The sequence below is a fragment of the Gossypium arboreum genome, chromosome 6 (assembly GCF_025698485.1).
Source record: "Gossypium arboreum isolate Shixiya-1 chromosome 6, ASM2569848v2, whole genome shotgun sequence".
In the NCBI taxonomy this organism is placed as follows: Eukaryota; Viridiplantae; Streptophyta; class Magnoliopsida; order Malvales; family Malvaceae; genus Gossypium; species Gossypium arboreum.
In genome coordinates this window covers 8,520,268-8,541,075 of record NC_069075.1, presented here as the reverse complement: position 1 = coordinate 8,541,075, position 20,808 = coordinate 8,520,268, and the positions used below count along the sequence as shown (strand labels likewise).

Genomic DNA, 20,808 nt, shown 5'->3' with positions numbered 1-20,808 from the left:
TTCAAATTATGTATCAAAATTTGTTTTTAAATAATAGTTGAAGCTTTAGTTGGGCACTTAAATAATATAAGTTTAAATTTTATTTAGACTGCTACATAAAACTATTAAAGATGTAATAAAATTTAATAGTAAAATAATTATTTCAGTAATAAAGTGATTCAGTAAATTACTAAAATATAATATTTAAAATATAAATAGATAAAATATAATTTAAATATTTTTATAATTTATCCAATTAATAACACAAAAGAAAAGTGATTCAGTATTATTATTATATACTTTTAACCCCTGCCTACACCCTCACCATTTTCTCACCAAACTTAGCCTATAAAAATCACCATTACAAGTCCCAAAGAAGACCCCCGCTAATTCTAAAAGAAAGAACCAGAGTTTTCTTTCTCTTTAGTTTACGTTTATTGTCCTTTTGGATTTTTTGATACTAAAAAAAGGAAGCAACGAAGAAGGGAAATGGAGGGCAAAGAAGAGGATGTTAGATTGGGAGCCAACAAGTTCACAGAGAGGCAACCAATTGGGACCGCGGCTCAGAGTCAAGATGACGGGAAAGACTACACTGAACCACCACCGGCTCCATTTTTCGAGCCTGGCGAGTTAACCTCATGGTCCTTTTATAGGGCTGGGATTGCCGAGTTTGTGGCGACTTTCCTTTTCTTGTATATCACTATTTTGACTGTTATGGGAGTTGTTAAGGAAAAAACTAAGTGCCCAACTGTTGGGATTCAAGGAATTGCTTGGGCTTTTGGTGGTATGATCTTTGCTCTTGTTTACTGCACTGCTGGCATTTCAGGTAAACCTTCTTTCCTCACCCGTTGTTTGTTTCTCGAGAAAACCAGAATGAATATGCAATTCTTTTTCCTCTTTGGGTTCTTTTCAAAGATAAAAACTGTATGAAGAAAACTAATAAAAATGGCATCTGTACGGTGGTGGTGGATAGGTGGCCATATCAACCCGGCAGTGACTTTTGGACTGTTCTTGGCGAGGAAGCTGTCGTTGACGAGGGCAATTTTCTACATGGTGATGCAGTGTTTGGGCGCCATATGCGGGGCGGGTGTGGTGAAAGGTTTCATGGGGAAGACTCAGTACGGTATGTTGGGCGGCGGAGCTAACTCGGTGGCTCATGGCTACACAAAAGGTGATGGCCTTGGTGCTGAAATTGTCGGCACCTTTGTTCTTGTTTACACTGTCTTCTCAGCCACTGACGCCAAGCGCAGCGCCCGAGACTCTCATGTCCCTGTAAGCATCCCATACTTCATAATAAAATCTAATTATGGATGAAGTTATGTATGTTGTTACTAACGGATGAATTTATTTTTGTATGCCTAGATTCTGGCACCATTGCCAATTGGGTTCGCAGTGTTCTTGGTACACTTAGCCACCATCCCAATCACTGGAACTGGTATTAACCCGGCTCGTAGTCTTGGTGCAGCCATCATCTTCAACAAGGACAAGGGCTGGGATGACCATGTAAGCCCCTCTCAAATTTTCTCGCCATTTCACTCTTTTTTAAAAATTAATTCCTTATTTCGTTCGGTGTGGTTTCGGTTGCAGTGGATTTTCTGGGTGGGACCATTCATTGGTGCAGCACTAGCAGCACTCTACCACGTTGTTGTGATCAGAGCCATTCCTTTCAAATCAAAGTGATGAGATTAAGATCAAGAGTCATGATTCTATGATTATGAGCTTAAGTTAAACAAACAAAAAAAAAAAAAAAAGGGAGAAAGCCAACAACCCTTTTAAGTTTCTTTGTATTTTTCTTTTGTTTGTATGCTTGTGTTTTTGTATGTAAAGAAGATATAATCATATGCCTCTGTTTTTTATTTATTAAACTTGAAAAAGGGGGGTTGGTAATGAGCAATGACCCATCTAAAAAGTAAGTGGGCATTTGTATTTGTATGGCTATGATTTGTGAATGAGAAATGTCATTTTCATAATCCCACTTACATATTTTATATATTTGTGTGAATTTGTAATTTTCTAAAAAAAAAAACAGTTGATCATAAAATTAATACAATTATTCATATAAAATTTTAGTTTTAATTTGATTATATTATTTATTGTATATACAAATAATTTTAAAAAATGTTTATATTATTTTTCTATATAATCAGAATAAAAACAAATTATATCTATAACTACATTAAATGAAAATTTATATAATTTTAAAATTTCTCTTTGAATGCATATGAAAATACGAAACACAGCTATGACTACCAGCCCCATGACTTGTTTGCTTTCTAAACGAAGAAATTGAGTTGGCTTCTGTTTGTATCTTTATCTTATTATATTGCTTCTATGAGATGTTCTATCAATATAATAGAAACAAGATAAAAGGATGCAAGTGATAGCTTTTTGTATATAAAAAATAGCCACCACTTGGTCGAGTCGAGTTCGGGTCTATGTATAAGTACTTTTTCATATTATAGACAATGAAAATTTATAATTTATATAAATTACAACTCAAATAAATTCTCTATTTCTTTACTTTTTTTCTATTTATCTCTGATCAATGGATGTATATGTTAAATTTTGAATATAATATGAAAATATAAATAAAGAAGTAATTAAAATATGATACGAAATGTCGACTGAGTTTTAGCTTAGTGGTATTAACATTGTTAACAGTGCAAGAGAATGTGGGTTCAAGAACATTAAAACACATTTATCTTCTTATTTATGATTTAGAAAGAAATTATGAATAATTTTAAATATTGAATAAAAAATAACATAAATATCATATAAATATAAATATATTAGTCTATCATATATGAATATATATATATAGGGCTAAATCAAAAAAAATTTGGGCTGGGAGAATTAGGTTATATATTTTTGTTATAATAAAAATATAATTTCACCATTTTAATAGTTTATATTTTTATAAATTTTAAAGAAATTAAATCAAATTTTATCATTTTGAGAGCCAAAGTATAATTTTACCATTACTAATTTAAAATTTTATAAACTATAAAAATTAAATAAAATTTGTCATTTTAAGGAGACCGGAATCCTACCATCCCCTAACTTCGTCTATATATAATATTAAACACCCTTATAATATTCTACCTAACTTAACCCAACAAGTTTGTGCCAACTCTCAACACTTTCAACTTGGCTTGGGGTGATTGTTCCATTTAAATAGTCTAAAGGTCTCATTTTCAATAATGATAATAATAACCACTCAATAAAATAATCACAGTAAAAAGAGAAAACAGTGCTTTTCATGGCTCTGCCTAATCCTAGAATGTCGATTAGGTGTGTGTGTGCGCATCTATAGCACCAACACATGCACATGCGGATACCCCCTCATTCGTAAGATATGCGGATGTTCTTATCTGCTTTAGCTTTAAAAATGAACCTATAATCTCTTTAATTAGGGCCCGGATTTGTATCGTTATTGTTAAACAGACCGATTTCTTTTAGAGAAAATTTTGAAGTATATAATGATGGTTGTTGTCTTTTCGTCGTGTTAAGATTTTATCACTAAAAGACATATACAACTTATAGAGAGAGCGCTTGAGATAATGGATAATTTCTGAATATACAATCATTTTTCAAAAGAATGTGAGCATCTCTATTTTTAAGTGGGACTTAAACCCTTGACTATGACATATAGAACATTACATAAAGGATATGATACCACTTGAGTTAGTAATGGCTTTAGACAAAAACAAAAGATAAAACCTCAATATGATCCAAAGACAATACCTATTATTATTAAAAATCTGACTAATTATTTAACAATTGAAATTTCGAAAACTTCTCTCAAAACGTTCAGTTTCTCTCAATTATCATTAATATTTTGTAGCCCATAAAAAATTTGACCCATTCAGCAACTTTACACTAGATTCTAGGCCTCTCTTATGGGTTTGATGGTGCTTCAACAAAAACACCCATAATCCAAATAAGATAATGAAAGATCACCCGACATGTGGGCAAGTGTGAAGTATGTTGAATCATAGTTGTTAAAGTTTTTACTTGTCGTGGAAATTCATCCATCTCAATATCACTGACATTTCTTGTAAAGTTATAGTTTTTTTAACTTCAAATTAAACTTTGATTTCCAAAATTAATTTCGAAAAGAATCTAATAATAGTTTTAATCATGAAAGATAGTTCCAGGCATTATATAAAAAAAAAAAGTTAAAATTTTTGAGCTTATTCCGTTTGTTTCACTGAATATAACTTTTGAAAATAATTTCGAAAAATGATTATTTTTTTTGGAAAAGTTAATATTTTCACGTGTTTAGATGAATCTATGTAAAATATTTTCATTGTTTGGTAGATTTCTTATAAATATTTCATAAAAGTTGTTTTCAATTATACATTGGAGATTTTCTTTTTTTCATTATTTAATTGAATTTATTTTTATCTATAATTTTATATATATATTTTTTTGCATATATTAAAATATTATGTTAAATTGATTCATTATAACGTCATTTTTAATTACATAACTACTAAGTGAGTATTTTTATTTAAATATGTGACATCAACAAAATTGACAAAAAAATTAAGGATGTCAACAATTGGACTTGATTTTCAAATTTGAAAAGTAAAGGGACTAAATTCTTGAAAATAAAAGTATAAAGACTAAATTACAAATATGTGAAGTGTACATAGACTTATGACATGTTTTAACCTTTATACTACAAAAAATTATTATTAAAATATTTATAATTGTAATAAATATTTATTATTAAATATTAATATTGAATATTTTTAGTAATATGTGAATAATATTATTTAAAATTTTATTTTAAATTTATTATTAAAATAAAATTGAAATATTAAATAATTTATTAAAATAATAAATTATATTTATTATATTAATAATTTATTATATGACTAAATATAAATAATTAAATATGTATGTTTAATAATATTAAAAATTATAATATTTTAAATATTTTTAAAAATAAAAATAAAATTTATTATCAATATAATAATATTAAGTTTGATTTAAGTTAATTATTATATAAAATAAAATTATCCATAGATGAGCTCTTTTTGAAAAATAACTTACATTTTTCAAGAGAGTAAGTCATTTTACAGGAAAAATGACTTATTTTACCTTAACCTGTAAGTTATTTTCCATTGACCAAACTATTTTCTGTGAAACAAACACAGGAAAATGCAAAAAATATTTTCCGTAAAATCTTTTACATGTAAATAAATAGACCCTAAGTTCATGCATCCATTCTAGATTATGATAGCTTTGATTCTTGATTGGCAATTTTTTTGTTAAAAATATGCTTTAGGTCTTTGTAAATTTTGCATATTTAAAATTTAGTCTCTCTACTTTTAGTTTAAAGAATTTTGCTAATTAAAATATGACTTTAAAATGTTCTTAAACATGCATAATATGTTAACCTTAAAATAATATGGTTAAAACACATTAATGTAAATTTGTATAAATATGATTCTAACATGATTCTAGAATATAATTTAGGTATAGCATGTAAATTTGATTCTAGCATATAAATATGATTCTAGTATGATTTTATGCTATAATTTAGGATTTTTTGTGCAGTTAGTTTCCATGTATAATTCCTAGGTACTAGTATAAACACCTAGCACTTCTACAAGCAATACATACAGAAATTTATTCCACTTTCTTTTCTTAAGTTTATAACACGGTATCAAGAGCTTAGGTTCCATTCTTTTTATTTTTATTTTTATTTTTTTTCTTTGCTCTTTTGGTCTTGTTTCTAGCTTTGCCATCTATTTCCCATGCTTTGCCTTTCTTTGTCTAAGTCAAGCCATCATACTCAATCCATTCTGAGTCATTGACTACTTTGTTGACCAAACTACTCCCACATTTTTTCTTCTGTTGATTTGCTCTTATTTCTTCACTTTCTTTCTATTTGATTTGTCTTTATCATAGAGAAAATAGAGATTTCTCGAGCTATTTCTACTATTTTGGATCGGACAAATTACAATCTTTAGGTTTTTATTTAGATTGCATTTAGTTAAATTCTTTTTTATTTAGTTTAGATTTTAAAATCATTTTAAGCTTCTTCTTTTTTTAGGTTAGATTTTAAAATCTTATTTTAGAATTTCAAATTAACATTTTATCACTACAGGAAAATAGGGCTTTAGTGGCGTTTTTAGCGGCGTTTTATCAAAAAACGCCGCAAAAATTGTAAAACACAAACGCCGCTAAAAAATAGAGCAATAGCGGCGCTTTCGGTAAAACACCGCTAAAAACTAGAGAATTAGCGGCGTTTTCAGTAAAATGCCGCTAAAAACTAGAGCATTAGCGGTGCTTTCGGTCAAACGCCGCTAAAACCAGAGCATTAGCGACGTTTTCAGCAAAACGCCACTAAAAACCAGAGCATTAGCGTCGATTTTCAGTAAAACGCCGCTAAAAGTCATATAACCCCTAAAACCTTAAACCCTAAAAATATCATAAACACTGATCTATAACTCGTAAAACACTAAACCCCTAAAACCTAAAAAAAACCCTAAACACTAAAATATAACCTCTAAAACCCTAAACCCCAAAAAATATCATATGGATGTTGATGTGTATATACATAGATATTAATGTAAAAGCTTATGTTCATAATAAATTATGGAAGCAATACTTAATATTGATTAAATTTATTTTTGGGTTTAGGGTTTAATATTTAAGGTTTAAGGTCTATGGTTTAGGGTTTTATGGTTTAAGGTCTAACGACCATGGGTATATAGTATGTTAATCTCAAGTGAATCATATTCAATAATTAAATCTTAAACCCTATAATTTATTATTATTATCGATAATAGATATCTTGATTTTGATAAAAAATATTTTTATATATTAATAAGGTGTTATATTGTTTAATGGATTAAAGGGATATTTTGTGGAATACGTTTTAAATGATAAGTTTACCTTTAAATTTTATTAATAGTTTTTTGTTTATACTATTTTAATATTTATCTATCTTGATTAATTAAAATATATATTTATTTATACAAACGAAAGTCCTCTGCACTCATTTGTGTCTTCACGTTTTTAATTGTAACTCATTTTCTTTTTATAAAACAGTGAATTTTCCTTTATTTGTAAACCAATCTTCTTATTGAAAAGTTGCAACTCTTTTTTGTTTTTTTTGTTTTTAAATAAGTGTTGTTTTAGTTCCAACTTGTTTTATAGAGTGTTTTTTATTCTTTTAAGGTTGATGGTTTATGTTTTATGATTTAGGGTTTCAAAACTATAATTAAGGGTTTAAGGTTTAGATTAATTAGTGTTTTTTAATTTATATATTAAATAATCTCTTATATAATTATAAAAGAGATAATCTTAATTTTAATATTTTAAAATTATAACAAATTATTTATTGAAAAATAAATAAAAAAGTAACAAATTGATATGGATAGGTAATTATCTATTTTGGATAGGACCAAATTATAACAAATTAAATAAGGTCTTATTTTTATTTTGAATTGATTTTATTTTGATCATATCTAAAATCGACTTTATAAAAATATAAATTAACTACACCATTCACTTAGCTATGGGAAAGTTAATTTCATTTTAGTTACTTAATTATGAAAAGTTACATTTTGATAACTAAATTATTTAATTAGAAGTTTTCATTTAATTTAAAAATAAAATTTAAAATTTAAAATAAAAAATTTAAAATTTAATATTTAATATTTTAGTCCATATTTCAATTAAAAGTTCAATATTCAAAATTTTAAAAAATTCTAAAAAGATAAACTCAACACAAAAATTTTTAAAGAAATAAATAGAAAAAATATGTTAAAAAAAAAAAAATTAAAATTAAGTAATAGTGGCGTTTTTGAAAAAAACGCCGCAAAAAGTTTAGCTATAGTGGCGTTTTTAGTGAAAACACCGCAAAAAACCAATAATTTTTGGTTACCCACTCATTACTCCTCATTCTCCTGGAAAATTTAGCCGCGCGCCCTAAATCCCCAATTTTCCCCTTTTACTCTGAAAATTTGCCCCCAAATTTCCCATTTCCAACAACACCAAGTCAATACACCTACACCAATCACACTTCATTTTCCTTTTCATTTTACTGCACTGAATTTACCTACCATAACTACTCCTTTTCTCTCAATCTGTAAGGGATTCTTTTAATTCTAGGCTTTCATTTGTCTTCCTTTTGTTGTTTGTCGTGTGAGACAACAGGACGGAGCAAATGTCTGAGGACGACGAGAGGCAGCAATCTCCACCGTCGGATCTTGAGTTCGTTTCCAACACGGCGCCGAACTGTAATGCCACGGGATCTGACTCGGGTCACCCGGAGTTCCAGTCGACGTACCCAGACCAGGTTTTGGAGAATGTGTTGGTGTAACATTCCGAAATAGGGCCTAAACGGAACAGTGGTTGCGAAACCAAAAATTCAGGGTAAAAAATATATATATATATATATATATATTTTATTGTTATTTTGAGGTTCATGGTTTGATTACATGATTGTGTGAAAATTTCGTGATAAAATTCTATGCATAAAGTGCTTAAATTGAGGTTAGGGACTAAATCGAATAATTTGCAAAACTTGCATTCTAGAAGTTTTAGTATGAAATTATTTTGGAATATTAATTAGGAGATCTTAAATGGTAATTTGACCAATTTTAAGTTCATGGACAAAATTAGGACATGGAAGGAATTTTGAAAGTTTAGTAAGGAGGGCATTTTGGTCATTTGGTTATTAACATTAATAAAAGGTAAAAAGATGATAAAATTGTATCATCTTCTTCAATTTACCAGCAGAACCTTACCTCTCTCCATAGCTGGGGTTTCTTCAACTTTCAAGCTTCATAGTAAGTGATTCCAAGCCCGCTTTTAATGATCTTTACGTTTTGAAGTCCGTAGCTCGATAAAGCTTATGCTAGCAATAATTTAAGTTAGGAATCAAATTTGGAAAAATACCCATAGGTGAAATTTGTGTATTTTGATGTTTTATGATGGAATATGAGGTTTTAAATTATGTTAGACAACTTGTGCTACTTGGTTTTAAGTGAAAACAGTAAAAGGCTTAATCGGTAAAAATACCTAATAGTCATAAGTACATGTTAGTGTGTGAATTTGATGTTGCCATAGAAGGAAAAATGATCAGCATGTCATAAAACATAAGAAAATAGGATGAAGTTTAATTTACGAGCCTTGGGGAAAAAGTGCAAATATGTGAAAGTTTAGGGGCAAAATGTAATTTTCCAAAGTTTGAGTAAAGGGTTGTTTTGATAAATGTTGATATTAAATAAGCTAAATTTGCTATTATAGATCAAGAAGAGCGAAATTCGAGAGTAGATCGGGGAAAAGAAAAAGTAAAGGACTAAATTGTAAAGTTTAGTCACATTTTGTATCGAGGTAAGTTTACAGTAAATAAATGCAATATTCTTTTATTTTACATTATTATTGTCAATTTCAGCATTTATATATTTATGTTATGAAAATATTTAAAGTCGAATTTAAGGTGAAGTGACAGAGAAAAGTGTTAGAAAGCCCCGGTTGAACCCTAGGAATGTTAGGATATTAGGGTTGACAGGACAAAACGAAATGAGCCATGTAAGTCCATATTAGAAATATGGCTTTGGAGACAGGATTGAGCCATGTAAGTCCATATTATATATGGCATTGGAGACAGGAATAATTCATGTAAGTCCATGTCAAAGACATGGCATTGGCAGGATATTGATAGACAGGAATGACCCTAGTATCCTTAGTATTCCGAGTGGTTCAACGGGTCAGGATACGAGTTAAATTACAGTGAATTAACAGCAAAGGAAAAGTAGATTATACTTATGAAAAGGAAAGGTCGTAAGAAAGAAGGTAAGGAATAAAGAAGAAGATAGAAATTGAGAAGTAAAGAAATTTATGATGTTAGATGATATTATGCATAATTATCCATTATGTTGAATGTTGTGATTTATTTGCTTGTAAGCTTACTAAGCCTAGTGCTTAATCTCTTTATTTTCTTCTTCTTATAGTACTTATCTAGCCACTCGGGATCGAAGGAAACGCGTCGGAGGCCGATCACACTATCAAAGAAATAACTCGGTATAATTAGACGTTTTGTTTTGTGTATGGCATGTATAGAAACTTAGCCACTTTTGGTATAATATGAACAATGAATGATGTGTAAATACTTGCTAGTGATTAGCTAATAAAATGGCCGATGATATGCATGTTTATTAATATGTATGATTGAATGGTGATTATCACATGAAAATTATGAAAATGTGAAAGTAACCTAAAAACAGATTCAAGTAACAGCAATGACGTAACTTTGAAAAATCACTAAAAATTGCATAAACATAGTTTGAAGATGAATAATATATGAAATTAAATCTTATTATGTCTATTTTCTTATGGAATAAGAAAAATAGGTAAAGGTATTATATTTCATGATATATCTGAGTTTTAGTGAAACAGGGTCAGAGCGATTTCTGGAACCCCTGTTTCAACTTTGGAAATTCACCATAAATTGTAAAAAACTAATTAGAAGGTATACTTTATATGGTTATAATCCTTGTTGAGTCTAGTTTTAAGAGAAATAAATGGCTTAGTGATATGAATTTTTTACAGGAAGAAACATGGTTCGTAGTAACAAGAGGTTAGTGCAGTCGAGTTTTGAAACAGGGGAAACTTTAACTAATAAACTGTACTAATTGGCCAAGTCAAAAATCTATGAAAAAAATTAGTAGATAGATATATGAGTCTAGTTTCAGGAAAAATTTACGAATCTTAATTTCGAGTTTCGGAACTCAAGATATGAATTTTTAGGCGACTACGACGCAGAATGGCAGTACATTCTGTGAAATGCTTAAATAAACAATTTAAACCTATTTAAGGGATAGAATAAGTTTAGTAATGCCTCGTGCTCGATTCTGGCAACAGTCTCGGGTAAGGAGTGTTACAGTTGGAGAACGTTTTTAGGGTTTAAGGAACTTATTCTCGTTTGCTGCGATGGGTTTAGAATTAGTGGCCTTGCTATTTTCGTTAACAAGTGCAGGTATTTTTCTTCATTCTTTTTTCTGTTAATAGTGTTCATTATTTACTAATAACCTGCTGATTGGATCTATTTATGGTGTTAAGAGTAATGTTTGTTAGCTTATATAATATGGGATTGAGAAAAAAATTGTTGTTGTATTGAGATTTTTGTTTGATCGATTGGTTGTGTTTATAGATTGAATGTTTTAGATCATTTATGGTTTTCCTTGATCCGGTATGAACGGGGTTTGAAAATGTTTTGAGTGTATGTAATGTGTTGTGATAATCAATGAATAAAAGAGAGTTTGAGGATGGATATCTAGATGATATCTTGATATTCAATGTGTCAACGAACGGATTATTCCTCCTCCTCCAACATCTACTTCAAGTATATAGCGGTCTTTTTACAATGATAAGATAAAATATTCAACCATGGTAATGGTGTAAAAGAGCGAAGAGAGTTGAGAAAAATCCAAGTACAAGAAGAGATAGTTAGAGAGCATTTTGCCACTTTGACTCAAAGCCTTCGCAAATGCTTGAACTCCTCAAAATCTCGTGAATAATCCCGTGAAGCTTTATCGTCGAGCTTCTATTTCCATCTCCGATTTTAAGTTCATCGATTGCACGAGAGATTGGAGCGGAAAGGCTAAAGTCGTTCCCTTGCCTTTGAAAGTCGAACCATGGCAAACATATTAGCATGAAAATAGAACAACTATGACCATAATAATATCCGGAGCTTTCAAGATAAATATTTACTGATACTCGAGATCTTGATTTATGTTCCACATCATTGTTAATGACTTTCGCAATTGTTCTTAATTCCATGTTTGTTTGAATTTTCGAACTAATGCAGGCAAGATGAGTTGTCGATGATCAATGACATTGATGCTAGTCTTGGTAGATTTGGTGAGCTTATGTTTTATGGAAGAAAAACCTTGAACTGTACCAATTATGCTTTAATTTTCATAAATTTCCTCTTGTTTAATAAGTTTTAAAAAGTTACTTATATACTGATTCGTTATCTTGAACTTTATATATTTTTCACATCTTATCTAGGTAATACTCAAATGACGGTCAACAATCAGATTGTTGTTGGTACCTTAATGAATTTGTCGATAATCCAACCGAGTTAGCATCGGACAAGATTGGTGAGAATCGATATAACAAATAGAGTCCCTATCATTGTCACGGGAATGATTTTTCAACCATTTATGCTCCCTTGATCCGTGATGGAAGGATGGAAAAGTTCTACTGGTACATGATACTAAAGCTCCACTCTTTTTTACTTCCCTTGTGGTGCTTTGTTGATACAATACAATCAAATGGTCTTGTGGTGGCTCAAAGAAAGAAATCAAGCTATTCCATTATTATCTAACACATCATCTGTGATCTGAGCACCTACTAAGGAAGATATTATGAACATTGTTCACAGAATGTATGAGAAAGATGGCATATCTAAGGACGAGGTCGTAAGTATTGTGGATATGGATATACTAATATCGCTTGTGCAAGCAGGCTAAGCACATGGTTATTCCTTATATGCTGATGTTAGTGCCTCTACAAAACTGGACAGGGTATGTACTCAAGGTCCTATCTTTGTACAGTTTATTCCCTGATGAACTTTGTGATACTTTGGCAGGTATGACTAAGGTACTTATTTGTTTTTACCATCATATGTCATGCGGACACATGGAGTAAAACAACAACATGAAACTGTTAAAAGAACTCTAATGAACCAATTAGAGCCTGTTTTTGAGGTTTGAAATCCTTGAGATTTATATTTATATCTCTATGTTCTACACTTCCAAGTGTCGGCTTATTTCATTTAATTTAATATGTAATTACATATTTTATTAATTTTTATGAATTTTATTAAATATTATATTATTATTTTTATATAAGATTGTTGTTTTAATTATATAATTGAATAAATGTATAAGTTTGAGCTTAAAAGCTGTTGTTAGTTTTGTGTTGTAATTTGTTTCAAAGTTAATTTTTACCCGAACATGCTCTGTATCTATTATTGTTCCTTGAAACAACCTGATTGGATCTATTTATGGTGTTAAGAGTAATGTTTGTTAGCTTATATAATATGGGATTGAGAAAAAAAATTGTTGCTGTATTGAGATTTTTGTTTGATCTGATTGGTTGTGTTTATAGATTGAATGTTTTTAGATCTGTTTATGGTTTTCCTTGATCTGGGTATGAACTGGGGTTTGAAAATGTTTTGAGTGTATGTAATGTGTTGTGATAATCAATGAATAAAAAGAGAGTTTGAGGATGGATATCTAGATGATATACTGATATTCAATGTGTCAACGAACGGATTATTCCTCCTCCTCCAACATCTACTTCAAGTATATAGCGGTCTTTTTACAATGATAAGATAAAATATTCAACCATGGTAATGGTGTAAAAGAGCAGAAGAGAGTTGAGAAAAATCCAAGTACAAGAAGAGATAGTTAGAGAGCATTTTTGCCACTTTGACTCAAAGCCTTCGCAAATGCTTGAACTCCTCAAAATCCTGTGAATAATCCTGTGAAGCTTTATCGTCAGAGCTTCTATTTCCATCTCCGATTTTAAGTTCATCAGTGCCTGACAGAGATTGGAACGGAAAGGCTAAAGTCGTTCCCTTGCCTTTGAAAGTCAGAACCATGGCAAACATATTAGCATGAAAATAGAACAACTATGACCATAATAATATCCGGAGCTTTCAGTATAAATATTTACAGATACTCAGTATGCTGATTTATGTTCCACATCATTGTTAATGACTTTCGCAATTGTTCTTAATTCCATGTTTGTTTGAATTTTCTCGAACTAATGCAGGCAAGATGAGTTGTCCGATGATCAATGACATTGATGCTAGTCTTGGTAGATTTGGTGAGCTTATGTTTTATCGAATGTAAAACCTTGAACTGCACCAATTATGCTTTAATTTTCATAAATTTCCTCTTGTTTAATAAGTTTTAAAAGTTACTTATATACTTGATTCGTTATCTTGAACTTTATATATTTTTCACATCTTATCTAGGTAATACTCAAATGACGGTCAACAATCGATTGTTGTTGGTACCTTAATGAATTTGTCGATAATCCAACCGAGTTAGCATCGGACAAGATTGGTGAGAATCGAGATATAACAAATAGAGTCCCTATCATTGTCACGGGAATGATTTTTCAACCATTTATGCTCCTTGATCCGTGATGGAAGGATGGAAAAGTTCTATCGGTACATGATACTAAAGCTCCACTCTTTTTACTTCCCTTGTGGTGCTTTGTTGATACAATACAATCAAATGGTCTTGTGGTGGCTCAAAGAAAGAAATCAAGCTATTCCATTATTATCTAACACATCATCTGTGATACAGCAACCTACTAAGGAAGATATTATGAACATTGTTCATGTAATGTATGAGAAAGATGGCATATCTAAGGACGAGGTCGTAAGTATTGTGGATATGGATATACTAATATCGCTTGCAAGCAGTGCTACACATGGTTATTCCTTATATGTCGATGTTAGTGCCTCTACAAAATCTGGACAGGTATGTACTCAAGGTCCTATCTTTGTACAGCTTTATTCCCGATGAACTTTGTGATACTTTGGGTGTATGACTAAGGTACTTATTTGTTTTTACCATCATATGTCATGCGGACACATGGAGTAAAACAACAACATGAAATGTTAAAAGAACTCTAATGAACCAATTAGAGCCTGTTTTTGAGGTTTGAAATCCTTGAGATTTATATTTATATCTCTATGTTCTACACTTCCAAGTGTCGGCTTATTTCATTTAATTTAATATGTAATTACATATTTTATTAATTTTTATGAATTTTATTAAATATTATATTATTATTTTATATAAGATTGTTGTTTTAATTATATAATTGAATAAATGTATAAGTTTGAGCTTAAAACTGTTGTTAGTTTTGTGTTGTAATTTGTTTCAAAGTTAATTTTTTACCCAGAACATGCTCTGTATCTATTATTGTTCCTTGAAACAACTCCTTAATTTTTTATACTAATTGTTCCTTGAAATAATTCATCTCGTTATGTGCGCAAGTATTTAAATGTTCATGATAGCAGCTGGTATTTTTTTCTTTTTTTTTTGCAAGAGAAATTATAGCTCTAATTAATTTATATGGAGGACAAAATGAAATGAAAAAGGTAGAAAGAAAGGAACTCTAGCTGTCTCAAGTCCCTACTAAATTTCAGTGCTTTAGTAGTCCTTTTGGCAACTTAGGAACATTTTGAGCTAGCCTTTAAGTATTGAAAGCATGCCCTATTTTTCTTGACTTATTGTCTTGCAACGTTTAGATGTTTTGTTTTTTTTATTAATTAGCACTAGCAATGATCTTGATTTTCAAATTTCAACATCCTAATAACATGGTTTATCAGGTTTAGGTAAGATCAATCCTTGGTGGTTTAATCTTGTTGTTTCGGGTTGGAAGAACTGTATGAAAGAAATCAGTTAAATTGCTGCTATTAATGAGGTCTGGAAGTGAGTAAATTGATGTTTGAAATATCTTTGTATGGTGGATTGAATGCTGCTGTATATTGTTGCTCATTACCGAATTAATGCTGAAACTAATCTAATTAAATGGTGGATAATTTACTGTCGATTATGATGGAAATGACTATTAAATGTTTAAAGTTCCTCTTATTTAATTGATGGTTGTTGTTGTTTAAATGCTGCAAATTGAAGTGTTTAAATGCTATAAATTGAAGCGTTTAAATGTTGTAAATTGAAGTGTTTAAGTACTGCAAATTGAAGTGTTTAGTTGCTGGAAATTGAGATGTTTTATCGCTATAATTGAGTTGTATAAATGTTGTTAATTGAGATGTTAAAGTGCTGCAAAATGAAGTGTTTAAATGTCTGTAAATTGAAGTGCTTAAATGTTATACAAGATATTAAGAGTGATAAAGATGTTGAGTTATTTTTATAATCTTAAAATCTTTCACAAATTTTTAATAAATTTTGAATATTTTAAGAAAATTTAACTTCATTTTATAATTTAAAAACTACATTAAAAATCAAATTCAACGGGATATCTAAATTGAAATAAAGTTGAATATTTATTTATTACTTGAAACTTTAAAGAATTTATATATTTTTGAATGATTTATTATTATTGACTTAAATTGTTACATCAACATCATAATAGTTATTACACCAAATATGTTCTACTTGTTGAAATGGGATGATTTCAATATGTTCTTTTACTGGAAACTGGACTGGAATATGCAAAACTTAAAGCTAGAATACGACTTTATAAAGAAACCGGGTACCCCCAATGGCTTCAAATTTCAGATACATTCAAGGCATGCATCTTTCTCTTTTAATAAATAATTAATTATATTTCTAGGCATTACTAAGGAGAAGATATCTAGAATTTGAGTCTTAGAGAGCTTCAAAATTTGGAGCAACAACTTGATTCTGGTCTTTAAACGCATAAGATCCAAAAGGTTTAAATCACTCCAACAATATATATACTAAAACATTATTTTCCTTAGTGTAAAAGATTTTCATGATTTATATTTTAAATCACTCCTTGATCACCATGTTTGCCAAAGGTAAAGTCATTGATTATATACATAAATTCCTCAAAAGATAAAATAATATCAAAAATCTCAATATTCAGCTTGCTTTTTCTTTTTCATGTCATGAACAGACAAGAAATGTGATGAAGATGATTATATTCTCACCTACCAGGACAAAAAAGGAGAATGGCTGATTGCAGGCGATATTCCATGGCAGTAAGAATATTTTTCCTTCATTTTCTTGGTTAATGAATCCTAAAATTATATATTACTGGTAAATGTTGCAAATTGAAGTGTTTAAGTACTGTAAATTGAAGTGTTTAATTGCTGGAAATTGAGATGTTTTATCGCTGTAATTGAGGTGTATAAATGTTGTTAATTGAAATGTTAAAGTGCTGCAAATTGAAGTGTTTTAATGCTGTAAATTGAAGTGTTAAACTGCTACAAATTGAAGTGTTTGAATGCTGTAAATTGAAGTGTTTAAATGCTTTAAATTGAAGTGCTTAAATGTTGCAAATTGAAGTGTTTAAGTACTGCAAATTGAAGTATTTAGTTGCTGGACATTGAGATGTTTTATCGTTGTAATTAAGGTGTATAAATGTTGTTAATTGAGGTGTTAAAGTGCTGCAAATTGAAGTGTTTTAATGTTGTAAATTGAAGTGTTAAACTGCTGCAAATTGAAGTGTTTGAATGCTGTAAATTGAAATGTTTAAATGTTGTAAATTGAAATGCTTAAATGTTGCAAATTGAAGTGTTTAAGTACTGCAAATTGAAGTGTTTAGTTGCTGGACATTGAGATGTTTTATCGCTATAATTGAGGTGTATAAATGTTGTTAATTGAGGTGTTAAAAGTGCTGGAAATTGAAGTGTTTGAATGCTGTAAATTGAAGTGTTTAAATGTTGCAAATTGAATTGTTTAAGTACTGCAAATTGAAGTGTTTAGTTGCTGGACATTGACATGTTTTATCGTTGTAATTGAGGTGTATAAATGTTTTTAATTGAGATGTTAAAGTGCTGCAAATTGAAGTGCTTAAATACTGTAAATTGAAGTGTTAAAGTGCTGCAAATTGAACTGTTTGAATGTTGTAAATTGAAGTGTTTAAATGCTGTAAATTGAAATGCTTAAATGTTGCAAATTGAAGTGTTTAAGTACTGCAAATTGAAGTGTTTAGTTGCTGGACATTGAGATGTTTTATCGCTGTAATTGAGGTGTATAAATGTTGTTAATTGAGATGTTAAAGTGCTGCAAATTGAAGTGCTTAAATGCTGTAAATTGAAGTGTTAAAGTGCTGCAAATTGAACTGTTTGAATTCTGTAAATTGAAGTGTTTAAATGTTGCAAATTGAAGTGCTTAAATACTGCAAATTGAAGTGTTTAGTTGCTGGACATTGAGATGTTTTATCACTGTAATTGAGGTGTATAAATATTGTTAATTGAGATGTTAAAGTGCTGCAAATTGAAGTGTTAAAGTGCTGTAAATTGAAGTGTTAAAGTGCTGCAAATTGAAGTGTTTGAATGCTGCAAATTCAAGTGTTTAAATGCTGTAAATTGAAGTGCTTAAATGTTGCAAATTGAAGTGTTTAAGTACTTATTTTGGGTTTTTTAACTTGTGTGATTATTTCTGTTTCTAGCTGTTGGTTTCAATTAGATGAGGCTAACATCTCCATCACCGGTGTATAGAGGTATCTTCGCCATGTTCCTCACAAGTTCAAGACAGGTTTCAAGGAAGGTAGGAAAATGCTAATGTCCTTAGGCTCCTTGCTTTCTGATTTTAGTTCCATTGCGCAATTCTATTCTTGTAAGAAATTTTAGTTTTTTTTTTTTCTTTCAAAATGTTCTTATTTTTGATTGGGGGTGATGTATAGGTACTGAAGTAACACCAAGAAAGAAGGTTGCAGCAGCTTCTGCTTAAAAGGCAAATTGTAATGGTATAAGGTTTTGTTTTGGATGAAGCCATGTTTATGAGGAAACATTTAGTGATGAAGAGTGAAATTATGTTCCATTGGATGCTTTAGTTGTTATTTAGTTTCTATTTGAATGTAGCTGTCTTATATTTTGAACAATTATTGGAGCTAATGTTTGACCCTTAATTTCTTCATTGTCTTTTTTTTTTAACTTGATCAATGTTCTTGTTTCAAATTCATTAATTTTTATATTTAGTTTTGAAGTTTAAATTTTAATAGAAAATTTAATTTAATTAATATTTTTATCCTTAAAAGTATATAGTTTAAAGTTCAAATTTTAAAATTAAACATAATATAATATTTATCATAGAAATAAATATTATGTAATTAAATTTTTTTTAAAGGTTATGTTCTTTAGCGGCGTTTGTGGGAAAAGCGCCGCTAAAGGTCTATTTTATAGCGACGTTTGTAAGAAAAGTGCCATTAAAGGTTATGACTTTTAGCGGCACTTTTCCCACAAATGCCGCAAATTTTTACGACGTTTCCTATAGTGGCGTTTTTTGCGGCACTAGTAAAAACGCCGCAAATAGTTTTAGTGGCGCTTAAAAATGCCGCTAAAGGCTAAAAAAAACGCCGCTAAAAGTCTGTTTTCTTGTAGTGTATATTAGAAATTAGATTTGCTTCTAAGATCTTAATTTAGAGTTTTAAGTTAGGTTTTCTAATTTATATTGTTGGTTTATATATATATATATATATTGTTAAATTGTATGATTTGATTAGAATTTTTGAATTGAGATTTTCAATTAGAATATTAGGAATTTCGTACTTAATTTAAATTGTAATATTTTCATTTAAGATTTTGTTGAATATGACTCCTATTTCAGTTAAATTTGAAAAAAAATCTTCCAGTTAAGCTTTGTTTATTTGTTTCAATTAAACTCTGATTAGTCTAGATTATTTTATTATTATTTGACCTATGAATTTAGCCTATAAATAGGCTATTTTACAACCTTAAAAAAAACATCCATTAGAGATTAGAACTAATAACACATTTAGAGAATTTTATATTTACGTTTTGAGGGTTCTTTGGTTTTGGGTTTTTATGGTTTAGTTTTTATCTCAATCTTTTGTACTCTTCGTTCTTTTTCCATTATATTAAATTTATTTTTGTTCGTGATTTTTATCCTCTTTGGAGGGGTTTGTCCACGTTAAATTTATGTGTTCAATTGCTCAATTTCTTTCGCTATTTTTTACTTATTCGTTGCTTAATCAGTTGATCCCCAACAAGTAGTATCAGAGCTAGTTCAATTTTTGTAGATCAACCCATTCAGAGATGATAGCAACAAGGTTTGAAATTGAGAAGTTCGATGGTGTCACAAATTTCAATTTGTGGCAAGTTCGGATGATAGCAATTCTAGTTCAAACTGGCCTGAAAAATGTTGTTATCGGGAAAAAGTCTGAGAATCTAAATCAAACAGAATGGGAAGAGCTTGATGAAAAGGCCTTGTATGCAATCTAGTTGTGCCTTGCGAATATGGTATTGCAGGAAGTATTGATGGAGAAGACTTCATCTGCATTATGGAAAATGTTAAAAACTCTTTATGCTACTAAGTCTCTAACTAACCGTCTAGTGTTGAAACAACGTTTATTTATGTTTAGCATGAATGAAGGTGAGTTTCTTAGAGATTACATCATTCAATTTATTACTCTTTTAAATGATTTAAAGAACATTAAGGTTCGGATTGAGGATGAAGATTAGGCTATGCTATTATTGTGCTCTTTACCACCTTCATACAAGTCTTTCAGGGAGACCCTGATTTATAGTAGAGACAAACTCTCGTTCGAAGATATGTAGGGTCATTTGTTGAGTAGAGAAACTCGACATTGAGTTTGGTTCAGATAGTAAGGAAAATAAGCAAGCTTTCATTTTGCTAGCATCAAAGAAGCAAGACAAAAGGTGTAGCTATCGTAAAAAGTTAGGTCACGTCAAAGCATATTGTTATACACTGCGAAATAAAAGAGCTGCTGAGAGTAACGAGGAAGATGTAGCTGGTGCTAATTTGGCCGATGAAAGTTGTGATGATTTTTTTGAGTGTCAACGAGCGATAACTCCAAGCTTACGTCTGAGTGTATCTTAGATTTAGGATGTTCTTTCCACATGTGTCCTAATAGAGAATGGTTTTCCACATACAATTTAGTTGAAGGTGGAGTTGTATGTATAGGAAACGATTTATTTAGTAAGGTAATTGGTATTGGTACTGTTAAAATTAAGATGCACGATGAGACGATTAGAACACTCTCAGATGTCAGGTATATACCTGATTTATGAAAGAATCTCATCTCCTTGAGTACTTTAGACTCGAAAGAATGCAAAATCAATATCGAGTCGAGCAA

General features: G+C 30.0%; 1 protein-coding gene and 1 long non-coding RNA gene across 3 annotated transcripts; both read left to right on the top strand.

Moving 5' to 3' along the window:
• Positions 1-291: 291 nt before the first annotated feature.
• LOC108486451 (aquaporin PIP1-2) lies at positions 292-1,949 on the top strand. Its single transcript, XM_017790509.2, has 4 exons — positions 292-805; positions 953-1,251; positions 1,342-1,482; positions 1,567-1,949. Exons 1-4 carry the CDS (start codon positions 469-471, stop codon positions 1,657-1,659), a joined length of 870 nt encoding a protein of 289 aa, XP_017645998.1. The 5' UTR covers positions 292-468; the 3' UTR covers positions 1,660-1,949.
• A 14,694-nt stretch (positions 1,950-16,643) lies between these two features.
• LOC108485962 (uncharacterized) lies at positions 16,644-18,625 on the top strand. Of its 2 annotated transcripts, XR_008283897.1 has the most exons (3): positions 16,644-16,726; positions 18,142-18,239; positions 18,376-18,625. It is a non-coding gene; the product is annotated as an uncharacterized LOC108485962 (long non-coding RNA). The 2 variants fall into 2 exon arrangements; XR_008283896.1 differs by lacking the exon at positions 16,644-16,726 and having other exon boundaries at positions 18,130-18,239.
• The last annotated feature ends 2,183 nt before the right edge of the window (positions 18,626-20,808 follow it).

What these genes read in the sequence shown, in the direction of transcription:
- LOC108486451 (XM_017790509.2), top strand. Translation starts at nt 469, where the DNA reads ATGGAGGGCAAAGAAGAGGATGTTAGATTGGGAGCCAACAAGTTCACA. An exon ending in CCCGAGACTCTCATGTCCCT is followed by an intron (nt 1,252 to 1,341) that starts GTAAGCATCCCA and finishes TTGTATGCCTAG; the next exon opens with ATTCTGGCACCATTGCCAAT. An exon ending in ACAAGGGCTGGGATGACCAT is followed by an intron (nt 1,483 to 1,566) that starts GTAAGCCCCTCT and finishes TTTCGGTTGCAG; the next exon opens with TGGATTTTCTGGGTGGGACC.